This window comes from Tursiops truncatus, chromosome 13 (genome assembly GCF_011762595.2).
Source record: "Tursiops truncatus isolate mTurTru1 chromosome 13, mTurTru1.mat.Y, whole genome shotgun sequence".
Lineage (NCBI taxonomy): Eukaryota > Metazoa > Chordata > Mammalia > Artiodactyla > Delphinidae > Tursiops > Tursiops truncatus.
In genome coordinates this window covers 65,880,909-65,902,968 of record NC_047046.1, presented here as the reverse complement: position 1 = coordinate 65,902,968, position 22,060 = coordinate 65,880,909, and the positions used below count along the sequence as shown (strand labels likewise).

At 37.3% G+C, this 22,060-nt stretch overlaps 1 protein-coding gene across 1 annotated transcript in view; it reads right to left on the bottom strand.

Annotated features, from left to right (window-relative positions):
* ME2 (malic enzyme 2) overlaps nucleotides 1–22,060 on the bottom strand; it is a 54,054-nt gene that overhangs the window by 15,969 nt on the left and 16,025 nt on the right. The window contains exons 3-12 of the mRNA XM_019937061.2: nucleotides 16,845–16,978; nucleotides 14,131–14,280; nucleotides 11,453–11,528; nucleotides 9,874–10,035; nucleotides 9,457–9,560; nucleotides 6,840–6,949; nucleotides 6,647–6,744; nucleotides 6,238–6,351; nucleotides 3,552–3,666; nucleotides 752–894 (exon numbers count right to left, since the gene is read on the bottom strand). Coding sequence (XP_019792620.1) covers nucleotides 752–894; nucleotides 3,552–3,666; nucleotides 6,238–6,351; nucleotides 6,647–6,744; nucleotides 6,840–6,949; nucleotides 9,457–9,560; nucleotides 9,874–10,035; nucleotides 11,453–11,528; nucleotides 14,131–14,280; nucleotides 16,845–16,978 — 1,206 coding nt within the window. The remainder of the gene's footprint in view (nucleotides 1–751; nucleotides 895–3,551; nucleotides 3,667–6,237; nucleotides 6,352–6,646; nucleotides 6,745–6,839; nucleotides 6,950–9,456; nucleotides 9,561–9,873; nucleotides 10,036–11,452; nucleotides 11,529–14,130; nucleotides 14,281–16,844; nucleotides 16,979–22,060) is intronic.

Below are 22,060 nucleotides of genomic sequence, written 5' to 3'. Positions count from 1 at the left end.
AAGAGACTTATTAGATATGGTGAAAAAGTCTTGACATTCACATAACTGGATTCCTACAAGAGAAGAGACAGAATGTGTCCAAAAAGACATTAAGCCACAGATTCAGGAGCTCTACAGTCCTCAGGTGGAATAAATACAAAGAAAACCACACCTAAGTCCATAGTAGAAAAACTGCTTAAAACCGAAGACAAAATGGTCTATCAAAAAGAAAACAGAAGTCAGAAAACAAAAGAACGATACATTCAAAGTTCTGAAATAAAGTATCTACCAACTCTGACTTACATGCAGAGTGAAACAATATCCTTCAAAATGAAGGCAAAATAAAGAAATTATCAAGAGAATTCATCAGACCCACACTTAAAGTAAGTTCTTCTGGTAGAAGAAATAATCCTAGATAGAAGCACAGGTATGCATGAAGGACACAATGGCAATAGAAAATATTAAAATGTAGGTAAATCTAAATGAATAATTTTTGTTTAAAACAAAAAGAAATGTCTTTGGGGATTTAAAATATAGAGAGAATTAAAATGCACAACAATAGCACAAAAGGCCTGAGGGTATTAAAATGGATATATAAAGTAACTGCTTTCCAGAATTGATACAAGCAATAATTTACATCAGAATTTGACGATCTATGGATACATGCTGTAATCTCTAGAGCAACCATAAAAAGAATTATTCAAGAATGTATAACTAATAGGCTAATAGAGGGAAAATAATAGACATAACCAATTCATACTATTATTAATACCTCTGTAAGTGTATATGCTTCTTCAGCTGTGCACTCAGCTTGTGCTGTAGGATTACTTAATGCAAATATTACAGGCCTCTCATTGATATCAGCCATGGCTTTGATTACACCAGGAGTGAAAAGTCGGCCAGCTCCTGCAACTCCTGTAATAAAATAAGGGGGGAAAAAAAAGGAACTTCATTACAAGTAAAACATAGCCTTCTCATCAATAGCATTTCTATAACAACACAACAAAAGCACAGGTAAAGATAAGACCTGTGCTTATCCCATTACAAAGATAAGATTTTGCATTGCTGAGATAATTCCAATCTTAAATCTGAAAAGAGAAACAATAAAATGTTAAAAATTTTCACTTAAATATTTATTGTCTACCCCAGATATAGTAAATTGTGGGCAATAAAAAGAGTATAAGACTACCTCCATCATGTAGTTGTTGTCTAACACAGGGGTCCCCAACCCCGGGGCCACGGACTGGTACCAGTCTGTGGCCTGTTAGGAACCAGGCCGCACATCAGGAGGTGAGCGGCGGGTGAGGGAGCGAAGCTTCATCTGCATTTACAGCCGTTCCCCACTGCTCGCATTACCACCTGAGCTTTGCCTCCTGTCAGCATTACGGTGCGCTGTATAATTATTTCATTATATATTACAATGTAATATAATAGAAATAAAGTACACAATAAATGTAATATGCTTGAATCATCCCCAAACCATCCCCCTCCTTGGTCTGTGGAAAAATTATCTTCCATGAAACCGGTTCCTAGTGCTAAAAAGGTTGGGGACCACTGGTCTAACAGGCATAGAGCTTCAGCTTTTTTTTTCCCTTTAACTTTTTATTTTATATTGGAGTATAGCTGATTAACAATGTTGTGATAGTTTCAGGTGCACAGAGAGCTTCAGTTTTACAAGGTAAAAAGAGTTCTGGAGATTGGTTGCACAACAATGTGAATGCACTTAACACTACCTCACTGTACACTTATAAATGGTTATGGCAAATTTTATGTTATGTGTATTTTACCACAATTAAAAAAATTGTTTTAATTAAAAACTTGCACCTCAAATGTTAACTTGTTAAACTCTGTGGTATTCATTATAAAATAATAGGAGTTCAGAAGTGATAAAAGATCTTCTTGACTAAAGCAATCTACTTTTTTTTTTTTTTTTTTTTTTTTTTCGGTACACGGGCCTCTCACTGTTGTGGCCTCTCCCGTTGCAGAGCACAGGCTCCGGACGCGCAGGCTCAGCGGCCATGGCTCACGGGCCTAGCCGCTCCGCGGCATGTGGGATCTTCCCAGACCGGGGCATGAACCTGTGTCCCCTGCATCAGCAGGCGGACTCTCAACTACTGCGCCACCAGGGAAGCCCCACAATCCACTTTCTTGATAGAGTTCAGTTTAATGACCTTTTAATAAGCCCCTACAATGTCTGAGACACTGTATTAGGCCATTAGGATATAAAAATGAGCATAATGCAGGCAGCTTATAGTTGAGAGAAAAAACAACAGAGTAAACAGAAAACCAGAAAACCTGTAACAGGTGCTAAGCACGCAGTGCATAGAAGCACGGCATGAAGGAAGAATACTTAGCCCATGGTGGGAATCTGGGGATGACCAAGCAACGCCTCGGCTGAGTGCTTACACAGTTCATCCAATAAGACTTACATTCAACAGTCAAAGAAATTTTAAATTCCGTTTTATAAACTGATATGTAATAGAGAAAAATACTGATCTGGAGACCAAAGTTTTAGTGCTTGCTCGGTCACTACTGGCTATAGGAAATATTCACAAATCTTGGGCAAGTTGCTTAACATCTCTGTGCTTGTTTTTCTCATGTAAAAAAGGAACTTCTACTCAGTGTTTCCCCATGTGGAGGTATGTGGACATAGTCTTAGGAATCCATGAGTTCTAAAAGAATTAAACATTTTTTTCTTTTTGTTTCCTTGACCCTCCAGGGACTGAGTCAATGGACAGATTCTTAGGTTTCCATACTGAGTTTTGAGAGAGACACACTTGCAATCTTTAAGATTACTTCTCACTCTAAAAAATTATGAGTTCTAATCAGTGAAGAAGCTAATACAGACATCCTTTTCCTAACCATAAAGACTGTTTGAGACTTAAAACAGCAAGTTTACTATTTAACATTTCACAGAGCTCCTCCAAGAAATTGGCAAAATTACAAGAAAAATTATAGCTTCAAATCTTACAGCTATATAGGAAATGAAATAGTCCCTCTTTTAAAGACTTTTACATTTTCTGCTCTGAACTTAATGCCATGTTGCATAGTCTGATGTCAGCTATGCAATGCCTGACTCTTAAAACATACCAAAGGCTTACAGCTTTGTTGCCAGTGAAAATCTTTAACTCTGCATAGGATTTTCTTGGTCTGTCAAATAACCTTGGTCTTTTTCAGGTTTTGAGCCCACCAGTCATACCAACTCTAAAAGCGAAGCATGCTCAATCACACAGCTTCTAGAAGTTAAAAGTACAAGCAACATCCATTAACACAACTTTACACACTGTACCTAAAAGCTACCACCTACAACACAGGGAACATAGCCAATATTTTATAATAACCATAAATAGAGTATAACCTTTAAAAATTGTGAATCACTACATTTACACCTGTCACTTATATGATATTGCACATCAGATATACTCCAATTTAAAAAAAGCTATCATAGAAAACATTATATATGCTGAAAGCTAGGTAAAATCTGTCATTTCATTTTGAGTAATCCTGCATGGAAGTTATGACTGGCATTACACAGGTAAGTAACAGAATGACTTGACAACAACTTTACTTACCAATTATAGCTGAAGGCTTAAGTATATTTACTGCATCTTCAAAAGTATCAGGTACGCTCTCTGGGGCTAAGTGAGCAAATGGTTCCTGATGACTGTCTATTGTAGCTTTCCGCCCCTGAATTTTTAGATAAAATACAGTTTTCTAGTAATTGCTTATTAAGGATTAATTGAAAAGACATCATTATAAGTCACATATTGCTTCTACAATAAGAATATCTTTTCATTTTCATGTACCTTTTTTTTTTTTTTTTTTTTTTTTTTTTTTGCGGTACGCGGGCCTCTCACTGTTGTGGCCTCTCCTGTTGCGGAGCACAGGCTCCGGACGCGCAGGCTCAGCGGCCATGGCTCACGGGCCCAGCCGTTCCGCGGCATGTGGGACACGAACCTGTGTCCCCTGCATCGGCAGGCGGACTCTCAACCACTGCGCCACCAGGGAAGCCCAATGTACCTTTCTTTTTAACCCATATCTTCCAATTCTATCTTCATATTGCTCATAAACCCAAATATAAAATACAAATCAAATTCCATTATAACCAGAAACTTACTAATCCCTCTCAGAAACTCATTTACTCTGTGAAGTCCTCCTAAATCCAATAGGGCACAAAGGCCCACAATCCCTTATCTGGGCTAGCTGTGTTTTAAAATTCAGAATTTCATATTTTAGAACTGTCTTATGATAATATATCACAAATACCCTCGCAATGGGCTCTCCACAACTGAACAGAACTTATGAATAGTCACACCAAGTACAAAAGGTGAAGATTAGAAATACCCTCTTTGGTCTTGCTACCAAAGTTAGTAGGTGAGTTCAGGTCTGTCAGATTTATAACCAAATGAATTTGAAGAAAAACTCAGGGATTTCAGAGTTTTTAGGATTTCAGAATTTCAGATAGACATCATGGACTTACACTACCAAAAGTTCAGAAACAAGAGGAAAGGGGAATTTTGGTTCAAGATAGCTGAATGAAGGAACATACTTTCCTCACCAAATCCCAGGTCAAAAACTGTAAAAATTAACTCCTTAGTAGTGTCACAAGGGCAGGAGATATACCACTGACACACTGGAACAATGAAGAATTTCTCAACAATATAAAGCAGACAAAAACATGTGGAATGCAAAAACCAACCAGGCTGAGAAATCCTTATTTTGTTAAAAGAGGAGACCTCCCATGCAACGGTGACTTTTTCTATCAGAACTTCAGAATAACCCCAGGTAAGGACCAGCAGGGGCTGGGAAAGGTAGCACACCATCATCACTTGGTTGGGAAGTAATTAAATGAGTGAAATACAGCCTCAACAGATCCAAGTTCTCAGAACAGTGGTTTCACATGCCTGCTCCCAGGAAGACCACAGCTCTTCCATGAGGGCTTCAACAGGAAACTCTCAAAATCTCAGAAAGGAGGGCAGTGTTTTGGGTCCTCAGGAGAGATACGAAGCCTAAAACTCATCTTAAAAGAAAAATATACCCTGAACGTGCAGATGCACAGGGTTTCTTCTCACTTGTATTCATTCTAAACTCGACTCATTACAAATATGATAAAGAATCACAAAACATTTATAAAAACCAACATCCCAAAAAGAAACACCAACATAATTGTGTACTAGTAAAAACAGATACATATATATCTATATATATATATGTAAAAACATATACATATATATATGTAAAAACAGATATAGCCTTCCAAGTACAATGTCTTGTAATCCTTGTATCTTACATACAAGCAAATATGGCAGTTACAGCTTTGGGAGGCAGCACAGTTGAATGATTAAGAGCATAGGATTCACAGTCAGGCTACCTGGGTGTGAATCCTACCTCCATCACTTATAACGTGATGATCTTGGAAAAGTGAGCTGACCTTTTTAAACTTCTTTCCCTCATTTGTAAAATTTCGCTGAATTTTTGATAAGATCAAATGAGACTTTTTAAAAAAACTTTAAATGAGGTAATACCTGTAAAGTCTTATCACAATGTCTGGTACATTTTTAAACACTTAAAAAAATTAGTTATAATTTAAGCATTCAAGATTTTTCATTCACATACTTTAATTTTTCATTTTATTTTTTGTACTAATAGAATACTGGTACTAATTAAGAAAAGATTTCAGAACTGGAGCAAAGTACACTAGCATAAGCTTGCCCAAAGGTGTAGATGACAAGTAACCTCTATATCAATATATATGGCAAAAATACAACAGCATTGTGTACTGGATAAGTTCAACTATGAGACAGTTTACCTACATTTCAATGTGTTACACAGTATAAGATATAAGGCATTTCTTAAGCTACTAAAAATGGCAATCAGTGATAGGAAGGCAGGTAGGTCCAAAGGATACCAAGTTGATCTGGGATAAAACTCTTTATTATCCATCATTTGACCTTAGGAATATGTGCCTTTTTCTGGGGAAAAGGTCCTTAGATTTCCATGAGATTGCTACAAGAGATTATGATCTCCAAAGGGTTAAAGAATTTCTGCTCAAATATCAGATGTCCTGCTAATGATTTAATTAGAAACTTCTGAATTCCTATGAAAAACCACTAGGTTTTAGACGGGTCAAGAGTCAGAGAATAAAGCAAGAAAGAATAAGTCTGGTGCCAACACAGAGATTATGATTTGAATATGAAAAATAACTAAACATAACACTATAAAAACTTCTTTTGCTTCTCCAAATTTTAAGTACCTTACCTTAAATAATAAACCAAATTTGTCAACCATCCAAATTTTCTTTTGCGCCTCTTCTTCTGAGAGGCCATTTTCCACCATAGCCATAACTATAAGATTTGCAATTCCAAGAGCAGCCTGTGCAACAAAACATAAATTTTAAAAAACAAGGACTAGAGTATGACGCAATACTAAATTACTTTATTTATGAGAATTATGTTATGAGGAATACTGGGCCTATTCTTCCCTTACAAAGCACACAAAGCTTGATTCTTTGTGATATTCTTTCCAAACATTTTAAATTACCTATTCACAACACTGATCTTGAATTCACACCCTCTATCTCAACAAAATTATAAGTTCATTATACCCCATTTTCCAATTCTAAAGGAGAGTGTTGGTTTTCAATCCTAAAAGCTTATAGGAACTTTACCTCTCCTGCTCCAAGAAATAAGATTCTGTGTTCTGAGATCGGTTTACCAATGACTTTTTGGGCTGCAAGCAGACCGGCTAGAGCAACTGCAGCCGTCCCTGTAAGACAAGTAAAACATTGTAAAGTAAAAAGTAGGCACATTAAAAAAAATTTTAAGTAGGAATCAAAAACCTAAGGTTTTCTTTTGCTTTACCTTGAATATCATCATTGAAGGTACAGTATTTTTCTCGGTATTTTCTCAAGAACCTGAATGCATTATGATTTCCAAAGTCTTCAAACTGAATAAGTGTGTTCTGTCCATATCTAAAAACAGCAAAGCCCATAACAGTTGTGTTGAAAATACCACTTTTAAACAGCTTTCCTGTCTAATAGTCCTTATGATCACATTTTAAAATAATGTACAAAGTTAGTTCGTTTAAGGCCATTTGGCAATTTTCAGAGTCTGTGAAAGACTAGAACTCAAAATGTAGAAAAATCTATTACTCATTCTGAAAAATGTATGGGGTTCTTAAAATGAATGTAGCACTATGATGGACCTATGGGATATTAATCTGCATAAACTATTACCAAGTGCCTAGGAGGGTGTCCAGCACATGTAAGCACAAGTAACTTCCTAAAAAGCAAGAGATTTTGTCTCTGAGTCTCAAAAAGTATATATTTGATATGTGAATTTTCATTACATTCACAGTTAAACAGCAACACAGGAAAGTATATATTAAATAAGAGGTTAAAGAATAATTGCTGTATGAGTTGACTGGCATTCAGAAAAAGATATCAATCATCTTGGTGGGGTGGAGTAAGGGAAGGCTTGAAAAGGAGGTGGGACTTTATTTGGGTCCTGAAAGAACAAAAAGTAAAGCGGTAGAAAGAAAACAAGGTGTATTTTGCTGACCCTGAATTTTCAACAGTCTGGCTATACATTTCAGGGTCTATATGAAAGTATAAGGGAGAAGTTGGTTAAGGTAGGTTGGAGCCAGATAACGGAGAACGATGAATGCAAAATTAGGGAATGGGGACTTTATTCCGTATCTGATCTAGAATCACTGAAGGCTAGAGAAGGGAAGAATTCATCTGAGACTCCCTTTAGGAAGGATAAACCTGCCAGCGATACACAGCATATATCAACCTGGGGAGAGATGAGAAAGAAGGACAAATAGCTAGGCAGCTATTATGACAGGACGACAAGAAGATCTGAAGCAGAAGCCACAGGAAGTGAAAGGGACAATTATGAGACATCAGAATGAACAAAAAGAAGTTGACGATGAGGACCACCTGGGAAGTGAGAGAGATGCTGTTAAAATGCCAAGGCAGCCTGGATGACTAAGAGATACTATCTGATTGTCCAAGGTAAGGAAATGAGGGGAAGGGGAGGAGATGGCAATTTTGGGGAAGATAAAAAGTTTAGTTTTAGATGTGTCAACTTTGATTCTGAAAAGGAGTTAATTTTTTTTTTTTTTTTGCGGTACGCGGGCCTCTCACTGTTGTGGCCTCTCCCGTTGCGGAGCACAGGCTCCGGACGCGCAGGCTCAGCCGCCATGGCTCACGGGCCCAGCCGCTTGGTGGCATGTGGGATCTTCCCGGACCGGGGCACGAACCCGTGTCCCCTGCATCGGCAGGCGGACTCTCAACCACTGCACCACCAGGGAAGCCCAGGAGTTAATTTTTTACTATCTTCCATGTACCAATAATCTACAGGGAAGGGCAGGGCTAGATCATAAAGAGTTTGGACTTTACCCTATGGCAACGTGAAACCACTGATAGATTTCAAACAAAAGAATGATATAACAAAGTGCATGTTTTTAAAAGACTAATCTGGTGGTAAGGTGGAGAGGAAATGGAGAGAAGTTGGAGGAAGGTTTTAAAGAATCCAAAAGAGAGATGAAGATCTGCAGAAAGGCTGTGGCAATGGAAAAGAGGAGATATATTTCTGAGGCATTTAAGGGATAGTACCAACTGGATGTGAGGATTGAGTGACACTATACGGGGTTGATGGAGGAGGAGAAAGAGTCAAAGATTAGACCAAGATCAAAGGTCTGGCAACAACCCTGTCAACCATGTTAATGCCATTATTAGAGGCTGGATTTACAGAAGATAGGCAATTTAGAAAGGGAAGGAGTTGTTCTGGACATGAATATGAAGGAGCAACAAAATGTCTGGATGGAGGATTCCAACTGTTGGGAACGCAAGCCTCAGAGGGATGTGGGACTACAGAGATGGGTATTCATGGACTTAGGAGTCACGTGCATAAAGGTCATAGCTTACAAGACTATGAGAAGAGAAGAGAACTATGTATTCACCCACATTTAATAAGAGAGGAAGAAAAACCAGTGGAGATGACAAAGGAAAGAAAAAAGGTGGGAGAAAGACCAAGTTAGGAAAATCTTTTAGTGGTCAAGAGAAAACAATTTCAAGGATGTAGGAGTGGAAAACCTGGTCAGATGCTGCAAAGAGGAGAGAGAAGAAGACCAAATGGTCAGAATTTAAAACACGAAAGCTGCACAAGGGTTTCACTGGAATGGTGGAGTCAGCCTGGATGCCAAGGGCTGAAAGAACCGCACAGTGAGGGGATTTTAGGAGCAGTGAGTGCAGACTTCAAGATTTCAGTGTGCTCAAGATGTCAGATAACTCAGGAAGGCAAGGCAGAGGGTATCACCACACATCAGCACATCGAATCAGGCAGGAAAGAACCTAAGTTCTCCAAAATTTAATCTCCTTCTACCTATCTTCACAAAAGATAAAGGAAAACAAAACTGTGGTTCCTTTTTTTTTTTTAAGAGATGCTTTCATATACTCAAACTTTTAAAAAATACCTGTCAGTAATGGCCTTCATAAACTCATCAATCAGATCATCGTAACGTTGTGATCGATCTCTTTTCTGATATAAACCCATGTAAAATGGATCTTTTAAGAGTGCCTATAAAAGAGAACAAACGTAAAAATAAAAGCATTCTGTTATACAAACAGTTTAAACACATTCTATAAAACGAAAATTGTAAAATAAAGAAGTTAATAATTTTTAAAACTTTATTGCCCTTCTTCAAAAAACTTAATAGTATCAATTTACTATTATTTGCATAAATATTAAAAGGCGTTTAAGACAAAGGCTAATATCTAATCACAGAATTTTCTCTTCTTATATTTCTTCAAAAGAGGAATGTAATAAAGCAGTTTTTTTTTTTTTTTTTAATATGGGAGAAGGGTCAAAGGGGGAAAATGATTTTACTCACTGGATTATCAGTTCCTACATCAATACACACAGGCAGGCATCTATCAGGCCGTATTCCAGCACAAGCTGTATACAAACAAAGTTTTCCTACTGGGATTCCCATTCCATAGACACCCAGATCTCCAAGACCCAGAATTCTCTCTCCATCAGTCACCACAACAGCCTTAATTACAAATAAGATAAAGTAAAATAAATTATAAGTTGTCCAAAATGGAGCACTTAAGAAACACATTCACAAAAAGATTCTCTTCATCACAAAATAGCACGTATTAGATTATTCCATTCACATGAACATGTAAAGCTACAGAGAGAGAAGTGCATTAGTGGTTGTCTAGGGCTGAGTGGGGAGTGACACTAACGGGTACAGGGCTTTTCTGGCAAGGTGGGGATGAGGGAGCTGTGATGAAAATGTTCTCAATGACGATGGCTGCACAACTCCGTGAATATACTACAAATTACTGAATTTACATTTTAAGCCAGTGAATTGCATTGTATGTGAATTTTATCTCAGAAAAGCTACTGTTAAAAACAAAACAGAAAACCTCAAAAAAAGATTCTCTTCACATAGTTTCACTCTCACTTTTAAAAATAAAATTGTTTCTTAACTAACTTTCAAAGTTAACCAACCAAGAATACTTAAAATTCTAGGGTTTCTAGAATATAGATGTAAAGAGGAGAATTAACTAGATTTGATTTCCCTGTGTCTTTGGTTTAGGAGTAGAATGCTTCTGACTAGAGGATCAACTTGAATATGTTCACAATGACTAAAACGGGGAGAGGGGAACTTCTGATAAAGATTAACCCTAAGAGAAAAAAAGAGTTTAGAAATAACATGTTACTCCAAATAATAACTGAAGCCAAACAAGAAAAACCTTAGCAATGGAGAAAAAAATCTAGAATAAAAAATACACCTACAAGGTTTTAAGAGGATACTATGAATTTAATTATCTGACCAAATTTTTTTTAGGTTATTAGAACAAATGATAATTCATCAAAGATTATTTTGGTGAGGAAAACACGCAATAAAGGCAACTGAGATTACTGCCTGTAATAAACACTAAAGCCTACCAAAAGATCTTAAAGAAGTCATTAGTTTTTGTTTTATGAAAGACAGCCAGATTGACAGCTGTTTATATTTGCTAAATTTGAAATGCTAAGAGTGGTATATTTGCTTAAGGATCTAAATCTATCTTAGAATTAGAAGAAAAAAGACATAATGAATCCTCCCCATTGCCCACCAGAATAAAAGTTTTTATGGCATTTTAATGTATTTTCTTTACCTAGAATAATATTAACTGAAAAAGTAAAGGAATATAGAGAAGGCAAGAGATACCAGTGGTACTGAAGTGAACAGGCTCACCTTACTAGGCCCAGTTGCTTTCCCAGGGCAAACTCTATACCAGTAACCCATTTTATAATTACCATCATGATTTCCTCAGAGCACTAAATCTACATGTATGCAAGTACAAAATAAATCAGAGCAACAATGAAAAAAAACTGTTCTTGAAAATTCTGCCTTGTAAGAGGTAACTTACATAGAAAGAAAAAACATTGTGAAAGGAAGGTTGTGCTATTAGTACCTTAACATGATTTTCTGGCCAGTTATCCACAATTGATCTAACATGACCTCTGTCTGAGATTGAAATAAATAATCCCCTGCAACAGAACAAAAACACTTTTGCATTTCACAACAGTTTTTGGTTTTTTCTAAGTTTTTGTTCATAATTGGAATATTTAGATATTTTAGTAAAACATCAAGACACTGTCATTTCCAAGCAGATTTACCTAAGTCACACAGGTTTATTTTCAACCACTTCAAACTGTAATTGCATTGTTCACATAGTAGCTGCAACAAAGGTTATTATTAAATGATGTGATCATTTTTACCCAAGAAGAAATGTATCCACATCTTCTATTCAAATAAACTCAATATACCTCCAGTAAAAAGCAATATAAAGACAACCCACCAATGCAGGAAAGCACGATAAAGCTAAGTAAACTACTGTCCAAAGTCACTGAAACTGAAAATTTGAAATCTGAAGGAGCAGGAAGGGAGAGAAGAAAACTATAGTAATTTCACATAAAAAATCCATCCTTGAAGCATTAGGAAAAAGTAAAAAGTTATTTTAAACATTGTATATTGTTATCCAATTGAGATAATCCAGATTTCAATAAAGGAAGAGAGGAAGGCAGGAAGAGAGACAGAAAAAAGAAACATAGGTTCTAGAAAACAGGCCAAGTAAAGACGAGGGCCAATGGGCTCCCAGTGCCTTCAAACTGATTCTTAACTTTCTCACTGATATCCTTTTTAAAAAATTTATTTTATTGAAGTATAGTTGATTTACAATGTTGTGCTAATTTCTACTGTACAGCACAGTGATTCAGTTATACATACATATATACATTCTCTATCATATTCTTTTCCGTTATGGTTTATCAAAGGCTATTGAATACAGTGCCCTGTGCTATACAGTAGGAACTTGATGCTTATCCATTCTTCTCATCGACATCTTAACTTTGGCATTACTATCCCAGCTTAAATCAGTTTAAACGGTTTCTCAACCAGAGCTTCATAGTAGAATCATCTGCTGAGCTTTTTATTTTATTTATTTATTTATTTATTTTGCGGTACGCGGGCCTCTCACTGTTGTGGCCTCTCCCGTTGCAGAGCACAGGCTCCAGACGCGCAGGCTCAGCGGCCATGGCTCACGGGTCCAGCTGCTCTGTGGCATGTGGGATCTTCCCGGACCAGGGCACGAACCCCCGTCCCTTGCATGGACAGGCGGACTCTCAACTACTGCGCCACCAGGGGAGCCCATCTGATGAGCTTTTTAAAATGCCAGGGTTCTACCCCCAGAGATTCTGATTTAACTAGCTTGGACTTAAACAACCAAGACCTACTGACCATCTTCTACGTAAAAAACAAAACAAACAAAAAACCACTGCCACTGCACAAGTGATACACAGTATCTGCCCTCACCCAAAAGCTCTTTATGTTTCATGTGAGTTCTCAACTCTGGGTGCACATCAAAATCACACCAGGAGATTTTATGAAACAGCAACACCTGGGCCCAACTCTAGACTAACTGAATCAGAATCTCTGTGGTTGGGGCCCAGGCATCAGTATCTTTTTGTTTTCCTTTGTCCTTTAATCTGGATTGGGAAGTACTATTATAAGTGAAAATGAAACTATAAAAGAGCTGAACAGCTGGGTTATACCACAGAAGTGCTTAGACATATTAATTGATGGCAGCACATAGGACAGAACAGACAGTGTTCTCAAAGTGTCTTCCGGGGAATACCTGCAACACCATCACCGACGGTGTTCATTACAATCCGGACCTCCAGACCTTTCTCTTTTTCATCAGAATCTTGGGAATAGGAAGGAGAGGAAAGTTGGCAAGGATGAACATTTTAAGTAAGCCCCACAGATGTTTCATATGCACATTAAAGTTTGAAAGCCACTACACTACATGAGAGGAGACTAAAGATAAATGCTATCACACAGTGTTTGCATTTCTACATTTGTACCAATATGTAAGCAGGACATGGGAAAAACATAAGGATTGTGGAAAATGATTACACGTTAGAGGAACAGAGAAGAAAACTCAAATTAAGTAAAAATAGCATTTATACAATGCTTATAAGTTTACAAAAAACTGTCACATCAGTTTCCTCATCTGACCTTCTCAGCAGCTCTTTGAAAGATACTGGTATTCCTACCTTATGATAAACAGATTCGGAGGAATAAAGTAACTTATTCAAAGACTTGAGCCGATGCTCATTCCAGTACCCTTTCCACTTAAAATATTTGGAGGTACTTGAACTATCTGAAAGTAAAATTTGTGTAAATTCATAAAAAAGGACAAACAATAGAAATAAAGCTGATAAAAAAATGAGAATCTATCTCTTAATTGGCCGGATTGTCAAAAACTTTTATGATTATTCTGCAGAATATGCCACCAAAATTAAGAATACTGTGGGTTTTTTTTTTTTTGGTACAAAAATGCACATTTCCTCTAACAATCATAAATACTTAAAGAAGGTTAGGAATAAATGATGGTATTTCCACAAAATAAAAGATATGACATGTTAGATTTTTATTAATCCCTTTTGGTCCAAATTAAGCTTTTGTGAGGTGGGAAATGTGGTTGGATAAGACTGCAATACATAAAATAGAAATGTAATAGGGGCTATGAAGTGATGTTTTTTCTACGCAATAGTCATTTGCAAATATATTTTTAAAAATAAGCCTTACCTAGGTCTTCTAAAGATGTGTCCATACTGGGAGCAGGCAAGACCAACTGTTGGTGTATATACAATTGGCATTAGACTTTCGATATCATCTTGCAGTATTCTGTAAAACAACTTCTCATTTCTTTCTTGTATTCCCATTATATAGATGTATCTGAAATTAAGCACAGCAAATAATATCTACATCAGCCAGCATTAGGCTAAAGACTTTGGCCTTTGAAGTCAAATCTAAACATCTAAAATTGAGGACTCCCTCCCCCTGGAAAACAAAACCCTATATTATCATTACATAATACCCAGGACTAAAAATCAACAAAAATAAAAATGTGCTTAAATGGTAGATGGTGATGATGAAAAGAGTAATAACAGAACCAACAGGTAACATTTATTGAGCTCTAACTGTGAGTCAGGCTCTGTATCAGGCACTGGAAACACAAAAATTACCATGAGGCCCCACCTTCAAGGACCTAATCTTCAAGGTGACTGACACGTAAATAAGGAAATAAAGTGGCATTCATTCAAATATTTACAAAATACTACGTGCCAGGTACTATTCTGAACTCCAGGGATGTAAGAAGTGCCCCTGTCCTCGTGGAGTGAGTTTGTTTGTTTATTTATTTACCCATCCATCCATCCATCCATCCATCCATCTGTCTGCAGCACATGGCATGCAGGATCTTAGTTCCCTGACCAGGGATCAAACCCATGCTGCCCTGCAGTAGAAGCAAGGACTCCTAACCACTGGACCACCAGGGAATTTCCCTCATGGAGCTTATAATCCAGGAGGCTTATAGGCATTTTAAGTTCTATACAGGGCACACAGGTAGCACAAAAGGAGGCAATGGTCAATTCACATAAATATATAAATAACAGCTTTTAAAGAATAAAGGTTAGAAAACAGGGAGATGTTGGCCTGAAAAACCAGTAATCACACTGAATTAAATATGTCTAAAACAGACTCATTGTCTTTTCCCCACATTTGTTTCTCCTCTTGTTATCATCTGATCAAATGGGAATCCATCCAGGGTCCATTCTTGATTTCTTCCTCTCCCACCCTCCCCCACCCCAACCTAATAAATCAGTATGTCCCACAGAGACTACCTGTGAAATACCCTTCAAATATTTATTTCCTCCCTCCATCCCCACCCAGCCCAAGCCACCGTCACTTCTCACCTGGGCTACCTCAAGAACCTTTTTTTTTCAAACCTTATTAACACCACAGGCATCAAAGCAACAGCCTTTATTTTATTTTTTTATTTTAGGATTAAAGCTTCTATGTTTGTTTAGTAAACAAACCATTAAGCTAAAAACTAGAGAATAAGTAACCAAAGATTAAAAGAGCACAGAGGTATTGTTGAAAAAAATTAAAAATAAATATAGTAAAGTTAGTTTTTTTTTTAATTGGAGTGTAGATGTTTTACAGTGTTGTAGTCTCTATTCTCACAATTTTGTTCCCCTGCTCCAATCCTATTCTTCTCTTAAAAACATACCTCTGATCATTTCTATTCTCCCTGAATGGCTTCCAAATGCCAGTTTAATAGGCTTAAGCTCCTAAAATAGTTAACTAGACCTCAATGACTACTTTCCAGCCTCATCTTCATACTGAATTACTTCACTTCCTCAAATGCACCACAACTCTGACCTTGGAGTTGCAGCATACGCCGACACACCCTTTGCCTGGAACACCCTCTGACCAGGCACAGTCCTCTACTCATGCTCTCCAAATGCAGCTCAGTTGGCACACTCTCTGGGGTCCTTTTCTGTCATTCCCTGCCCCCCACCACACATATATACACTTCAGATTTTCCTGTCTTCAGGTCCCGTTAACACTCTCCTCCCTCTTCTTTAACTCTCACGCCACTTCTTGACTTTGTCTTCCCTCCATGGTAACATGAGTTCGAGACTATATATATTTTCATGTATATATATATGCCCCATAATGTAAAGAAACCACTCTCACTAGTCACCAATATCCAATAATCCCCTATATTTTATAAACCCAATAAATATTTTTAGTTCTACAGTCAGACTGATCCCTCTACCAGAATACCCTGCCCTTCTTTCTCATTTTGCCTGCTCCTTGTAACATATTGTTTCAAATTCAGCTCAGGCATCACTTCCTCCAGGAAGTGACTCCCCAAGCTCGGCTGGCACCCCTCTTCACATTTTCAGAAGGTACTCTACAGGTCCCTTTTTCTCACTGTGCTATACAATGACAGTCATAGTATAGCCATCTATTGATGAGCTCCTAGAAGGCAGGCTAGGCTGTGAGTTACTGCGGTAGCCATACATTCTAATTTGCCCGGGACAGTTTCAGTTACTTCTTTTTTACTCCCCAAAGTGTCTGGGATTGGACGATATATTACATGGCCACCCTATCTATCACCCAGTTTATATCCTCAGTGGCTAGCAATGGCACACACAAAGTAGGGGATCAGTAAAGGTTATTGAATAGAATGGGTGCAAATTAGGTGATAGCCTCTGCTTCTAACATTCCATTCAAACCTGAAATGCTCTGTGATTTTAACCATAAAATATTGATTTCTGCTAAATTTTACAATAGTGAAAATAAGTGAAGGAAACAATCATTATAAACCAACTGACTAAAACAAAAGTTTCATTGAGACTGTATATTTCTCATGCGATAATAATCATAATACTCCCAATTTTTCTGATCAGAACACCAATAAAAAAACTAAACATCTAATCAACTCTTACTTTTCCAAAGGGCCATTCAACTTTTTCACATTTCTGTGGAATCGTAAGGCTTGAATATCTTGTGTCTCTATTTTGGGAGGTAGAAGTCCTTGAAGACCAAGCATTTGTCGTTCCTGTAATGTAAATGCCATCCCCTAAAAAGGAAAAAACAAAAGGATTAAAAATTATTACTTACAGGGGTAGCAATGGTGCCTCCTACCAAACACAATTTAAACATAAACTTAAAAAGATCAACAAGATATCATTTTTGCCCGGACTTTCATAAATTTATAAGATTGATCATATCTAGTACTGGGGAGGGTATGGTAAAAGAATTACTCTCACATACCATTGCTGGAATATAAACTGGTTTAGGCTTTGAAAGCCAATTTCAAATACTCTTAGATTTTTTTAAAATGCACATACTTTATTATTTTTTTAACTGAAGTATAGTTGACTTACAATATTAGTTTCAGGTGTACAACATAGTGATTCAATGTTTTTATAGATTAAACTCCATTTAAAATTATTATAAAATAATGACTATATTTCCCTGTGCCGTACAATATATCCTTGTAGCTTATTTATTTTATACAAAGTAGTTTGTACCTCTTAATCCTCTACCCCTATCTTGCCCCTCTCCCCTTGCCTCTCCTCTCCTCCTAACCACTAGTTTGTTCTCTATATCTGTGAGTCTGTTTCTGTTTTGTTATATCCATTCACTTGTTTTGTTTTTTAGATTCCACATATAAGTGACATCACACAGTATTTGCCTTTGTCTGACTTATTTCACTGAGCATAATACTCCAGGTCCACCCATATTGGTGCAAATGGCAGAATTTCATTCTTCTTTATGGCTGAGTGATATTCCATTGTGTGTACATATATCTTCTTTACCCATTCATCTTTTGATGGACATTTAGGTCGCTTCCATATCTTGAATGCACACAAAGCAATTCTACTTCTAGTTAGTTATCCTAGAGATATATTCATATATAGAGACGCGTATATGAAGAGATTAGTTGTAGCACTGTTTCCAGTTCTCTTGCCTATTACAAACTAACTAAAAGTCCATCAATTATGGAAGAGTTAGCAACCTATGGTATTTCCATAAACACACTTAAACATGTATCTCTAAGTGTGCAGTAGAAAGATCTCCCAGATACACAGTTAGGAGAAAAAGTCAAGTTGAAAATCAAAACAAATTCACTGTTAATTATTATGTTTAGAAAACCCCCGTAAAGTACATATTATATACAGATATATGCATACGTTAAAAATGAAATCAACAGAATACAGTTTGAAAGAACACAAACCAAACTAAGAGGCTACCGTGACTGGAAAGGAGTGAGGCTGAACAGAGGGAGGGGGAAGGAAGAATGCTACTTAAGAAAAATTAACCTATGTAATAAATTCTTTTTCAGTTTCTGGTATTCAGCTATGGGTTAAATTTTTTTTTTTTTTAATCAATGATGTCAGTAAAAATGCCAGAGAAAGGACTTCTAAAAATCTTTTCCTCCATAAAAGCAACAAGAACCCTGGCCAAATGATCAGAATTCTGGAAATTAACCAAAGCTTTCAGCAGTTGGAGAGCATTTATTCAAGAAAAACTGCTGAATTTCAGTGAGAACAGCAAGCTTCATGGCATTTTAACTTGCCTTGTTCCTAGCTCCCCTCCCCAGCTCCACAGTAACCTTGAAAACGCAATCACTGTGAAACAATCGCTTTGAAAATCAGAGCCTGGCAGTCACTGGAGAAGGCAGGAGGGTTTGGAGATTCCTCTAAAGCCCCATATCCAGGAAACTGTTATTATCTGACCTGGAAGACCCTATCTGCAAGGCTGTCTTTATTTGACCTGACTTGGAGCTCAGGCAGTGTGAACAGCCTTTCCCGCCAGAAGGGTCTGTTGAAAACAATCAGAGGCAATTATTTAACATAGCAGCTCCCCAAGGCAGTAGGTAACAGTTGGGGCAAACAACAGGCTAATAACCAAAAAGCTGAAAAGGAAAAGCTGAGAAATGAGATGTCCATGGGGAACTCTGAAATGCTGAGACATATTCCTGAGAACCTAGAAGGTCATATGCACAGCTGTACGCATGTCCAGGAAAGACCTGAGAAAGCCCTAAGCTCCCACCTCTGGCTAACCTTGAGGCTCTGTGCAAACAGGAAGTGAAGGCTGATGCGTAGCTGTAAACTGCCTGGCTGAGTCCTGAAGGCACACCCCAGCAGGTACACAAAGCCCCCTGGCAAAGAATGGGAGATTTAATGGCTCTAGGTATTTCAGTTTCTGTTTAATCACTGGCTGATCACTAAGTTAACAAAGCAGAGACTTCAGTAGGCATACATAACAAGAAGAAGGAATTAGTTCAGAAACGACTGGGAGGAATGAATATCTGGTTTCCAGGGCAGCCACATTATTTTAAAAGCCCAGTTTTCAACCAAAAATCATAAGGCAAGCAAAAAATAAACAAACAAACAACAACAGCAACAAAACACATAAAGTCTGACTCATATACAGGAAATAAGGGCAGTTAATTGAAATTGCCTGGGGAAGCCCAAACATTGTACTTACTAGACAAAGACTTTAGTTATTCTAGGGGACGGATAAATTGGGAATTTGGGATTAACACACTACTATATAAAAAACAGATAAACAATAAGGACCTACTGTACAGCACAGGGAACTATATTCAATATCTTGTAATAATCTATAACGGGAAAGAATCTGAAAAAGAATATACTTTGCCGTATACCTGAAACATTGTAAATCAACTATACTTCAATTTAAAAAAAGAAAAAAGTTAGTTATTTTAAATATATCAAAAAAACTAAAAAAAAACATTGTCTAATGAACTAAAAAGAAGTGTGAGAATGACATCCTACTAAATAGAGAATACTGATAAACAGAGAAGATAAAAAAGGAACTAAATAGAAATTCTGGAATTGAAACTACAACAACTGAAATAAAAAATTCACTAAAGGGGCTCAACAAGCAGACTTGAGTGGTGGAAGGAAAAAACCATCAGATTTAAAGATTGGTCAGCTGAGATAATCCAGTCTGAGAAATAGAAAGGAAAAATTAAAAACAACAACAAACAAACAAAAAGAAAAATAAGGAATAAATATGAACAGACCTGAGAGACCAGCAAGAGTACCAACACGTACATAAGAGGAGGCCCAGAGGCGAGGAGAGAAAAGGCTAAAGAATATTTGAAAAAATAATGGCTAAAAACCTCCCAAATTTGATGAGAAGCATTAATCCACACATCCAAGAAGCTCAATAGCTCCAATCAAGAAAAACTTAAAGAACTCTACCCCTACACACATCATATTCAAACTGTCAAAAGCCAGAGACAGCAGAAATCTGAAAGCAAAGAGAAGTGACTCATCACCTGCAGGGGATCCTCAAAAAGAGTAACAGCTGATTTCTTATCAGAAACCACGGAGGCCATAGAGAGTGCTGAAAGAAAAATAACCTGTCAACCACGAATTTCTAAATCCTACAAATCCATCCTTCAAAAATGGAGAAATTGGGCTTCCCTGGTGGCACAGTGGTTGGGAATCTGCCTGCCAATGCAGGGGACACGGGTTTGAGCCCTGGTCTGGGAAGATCCCACATGCCGTGGAGCAACTAGCCCCGTGAGCCACAATTACTGAGCCTGCACATCTGGAGCCTGTGCTCCGCAACAGGAGAGGCTGCGATAGTGAGAGGCCCGCGCACTGCGATGAAGAGTGGCTCCCACTCGCCGCAACTACAGAAAGCCCTCGCACAGAAACGAAGACCCAACACAGCCATAAATAAATAAATAAATAAATAAATGGAGAAATTAAGACATTCCAGATAAACAAAAACAGAGAATTCATTGCTAACAGACTCGTCTCACAAGAAATACTAAAGGGAGTCCTTCAGGCCTAAATTAAAGACATTAGACAATAATTCAAATCCACACAAAGAAACAAAGAACACGGATAAAATGACTACATAATATAAAAGACAGTACAAATGTACTTTTTGTTTGTAGGTCTTTTTTTCTCCTACCCAATTTAAAAGACAATTACATAAAGCAGTAATTATAAATCTGTGTTGACGGTCATGCAACATATAAAATGTAATTTGTACTCTGTAATTTGTATGACGAAGCAGCATAAAAGAAGGAGATGGACCTCTACAGGAGCAAAATTTTGGTGTACTGTTTACATTAAATTGGTATCAAACTGAACTAGACTGTTTTAAAGATGGTAATTGTAATCCCCAGGGCAAACCACTAAGAAAATAACTCAGAAATAGGCAGGAAAAGAAAAGACAAGGGAATTTAAATGGCATCATAGAAAATTTAATACAAATGAAGGGAACAATAGAGTAAAGAGGAACAAAAGGCACATAAGACATTTTAAAACAAATAGCAAAATAGCAGACATAAATCATACCTTATTAGTTATTACACTAATGTAGATGGATTAAACTCTATAATTAAAAGGATTGGAAGAATGGATAAAAAAACATGATCCAATCATATGCTGACTACAACAGACACACTTTGATTCAAAGATACAAATAGGTGGCAAGTTTCAAAGATACAAATAGGTGGAAAGTAAAAGAATGGAAAAAGATACACCATGTCAATAGTAACCAAAAGAGAGCTGGAGTAGCTATGTTAGTAACAGACAAAATAGACTTTGAAACAAACATGTTACTAGAGGAGGGCATTTTGCTGAAAGCATCAATCCATTAAGAAGATACAACAATTATAAACATATTTTGTTAGATAACAAAATACATGAAGCAAAAACTGACAGAATTAGGGAGTAAGACAATTCAACAAGCTGAAAATTTCAATATCTCATTTTCAATAATGGAGAAAACAACTAGACAGAACATCAACACGGAAAAAGAAGACTTGAACAACACCATAAAGCAACTAGACCTAGCAGACACTCCCCTCAAAAGAAGCAGGATACACATTCTTTTCAAGTGCACAAGGAATATTCCCCAGGACAGACCATTCATCAGGCCATAAAACAAGCCTCAATAAATCTGAAAGGATTTAAGTCACCCAAAGTATGATCTTCAACCACAATGCAATGAGATTAGAAATTAATAATGGGGGACTTCCCTGGTGGCACAGTGGTTAAGAATCCGCCTGCCAACGCAGGGGACACTGGTTTGAGCCCTAGTCCAGGAAGATCCCACATGCCACGGAGCAACTAAGCCTGTGAGCCACAACTACTGAGCCTGC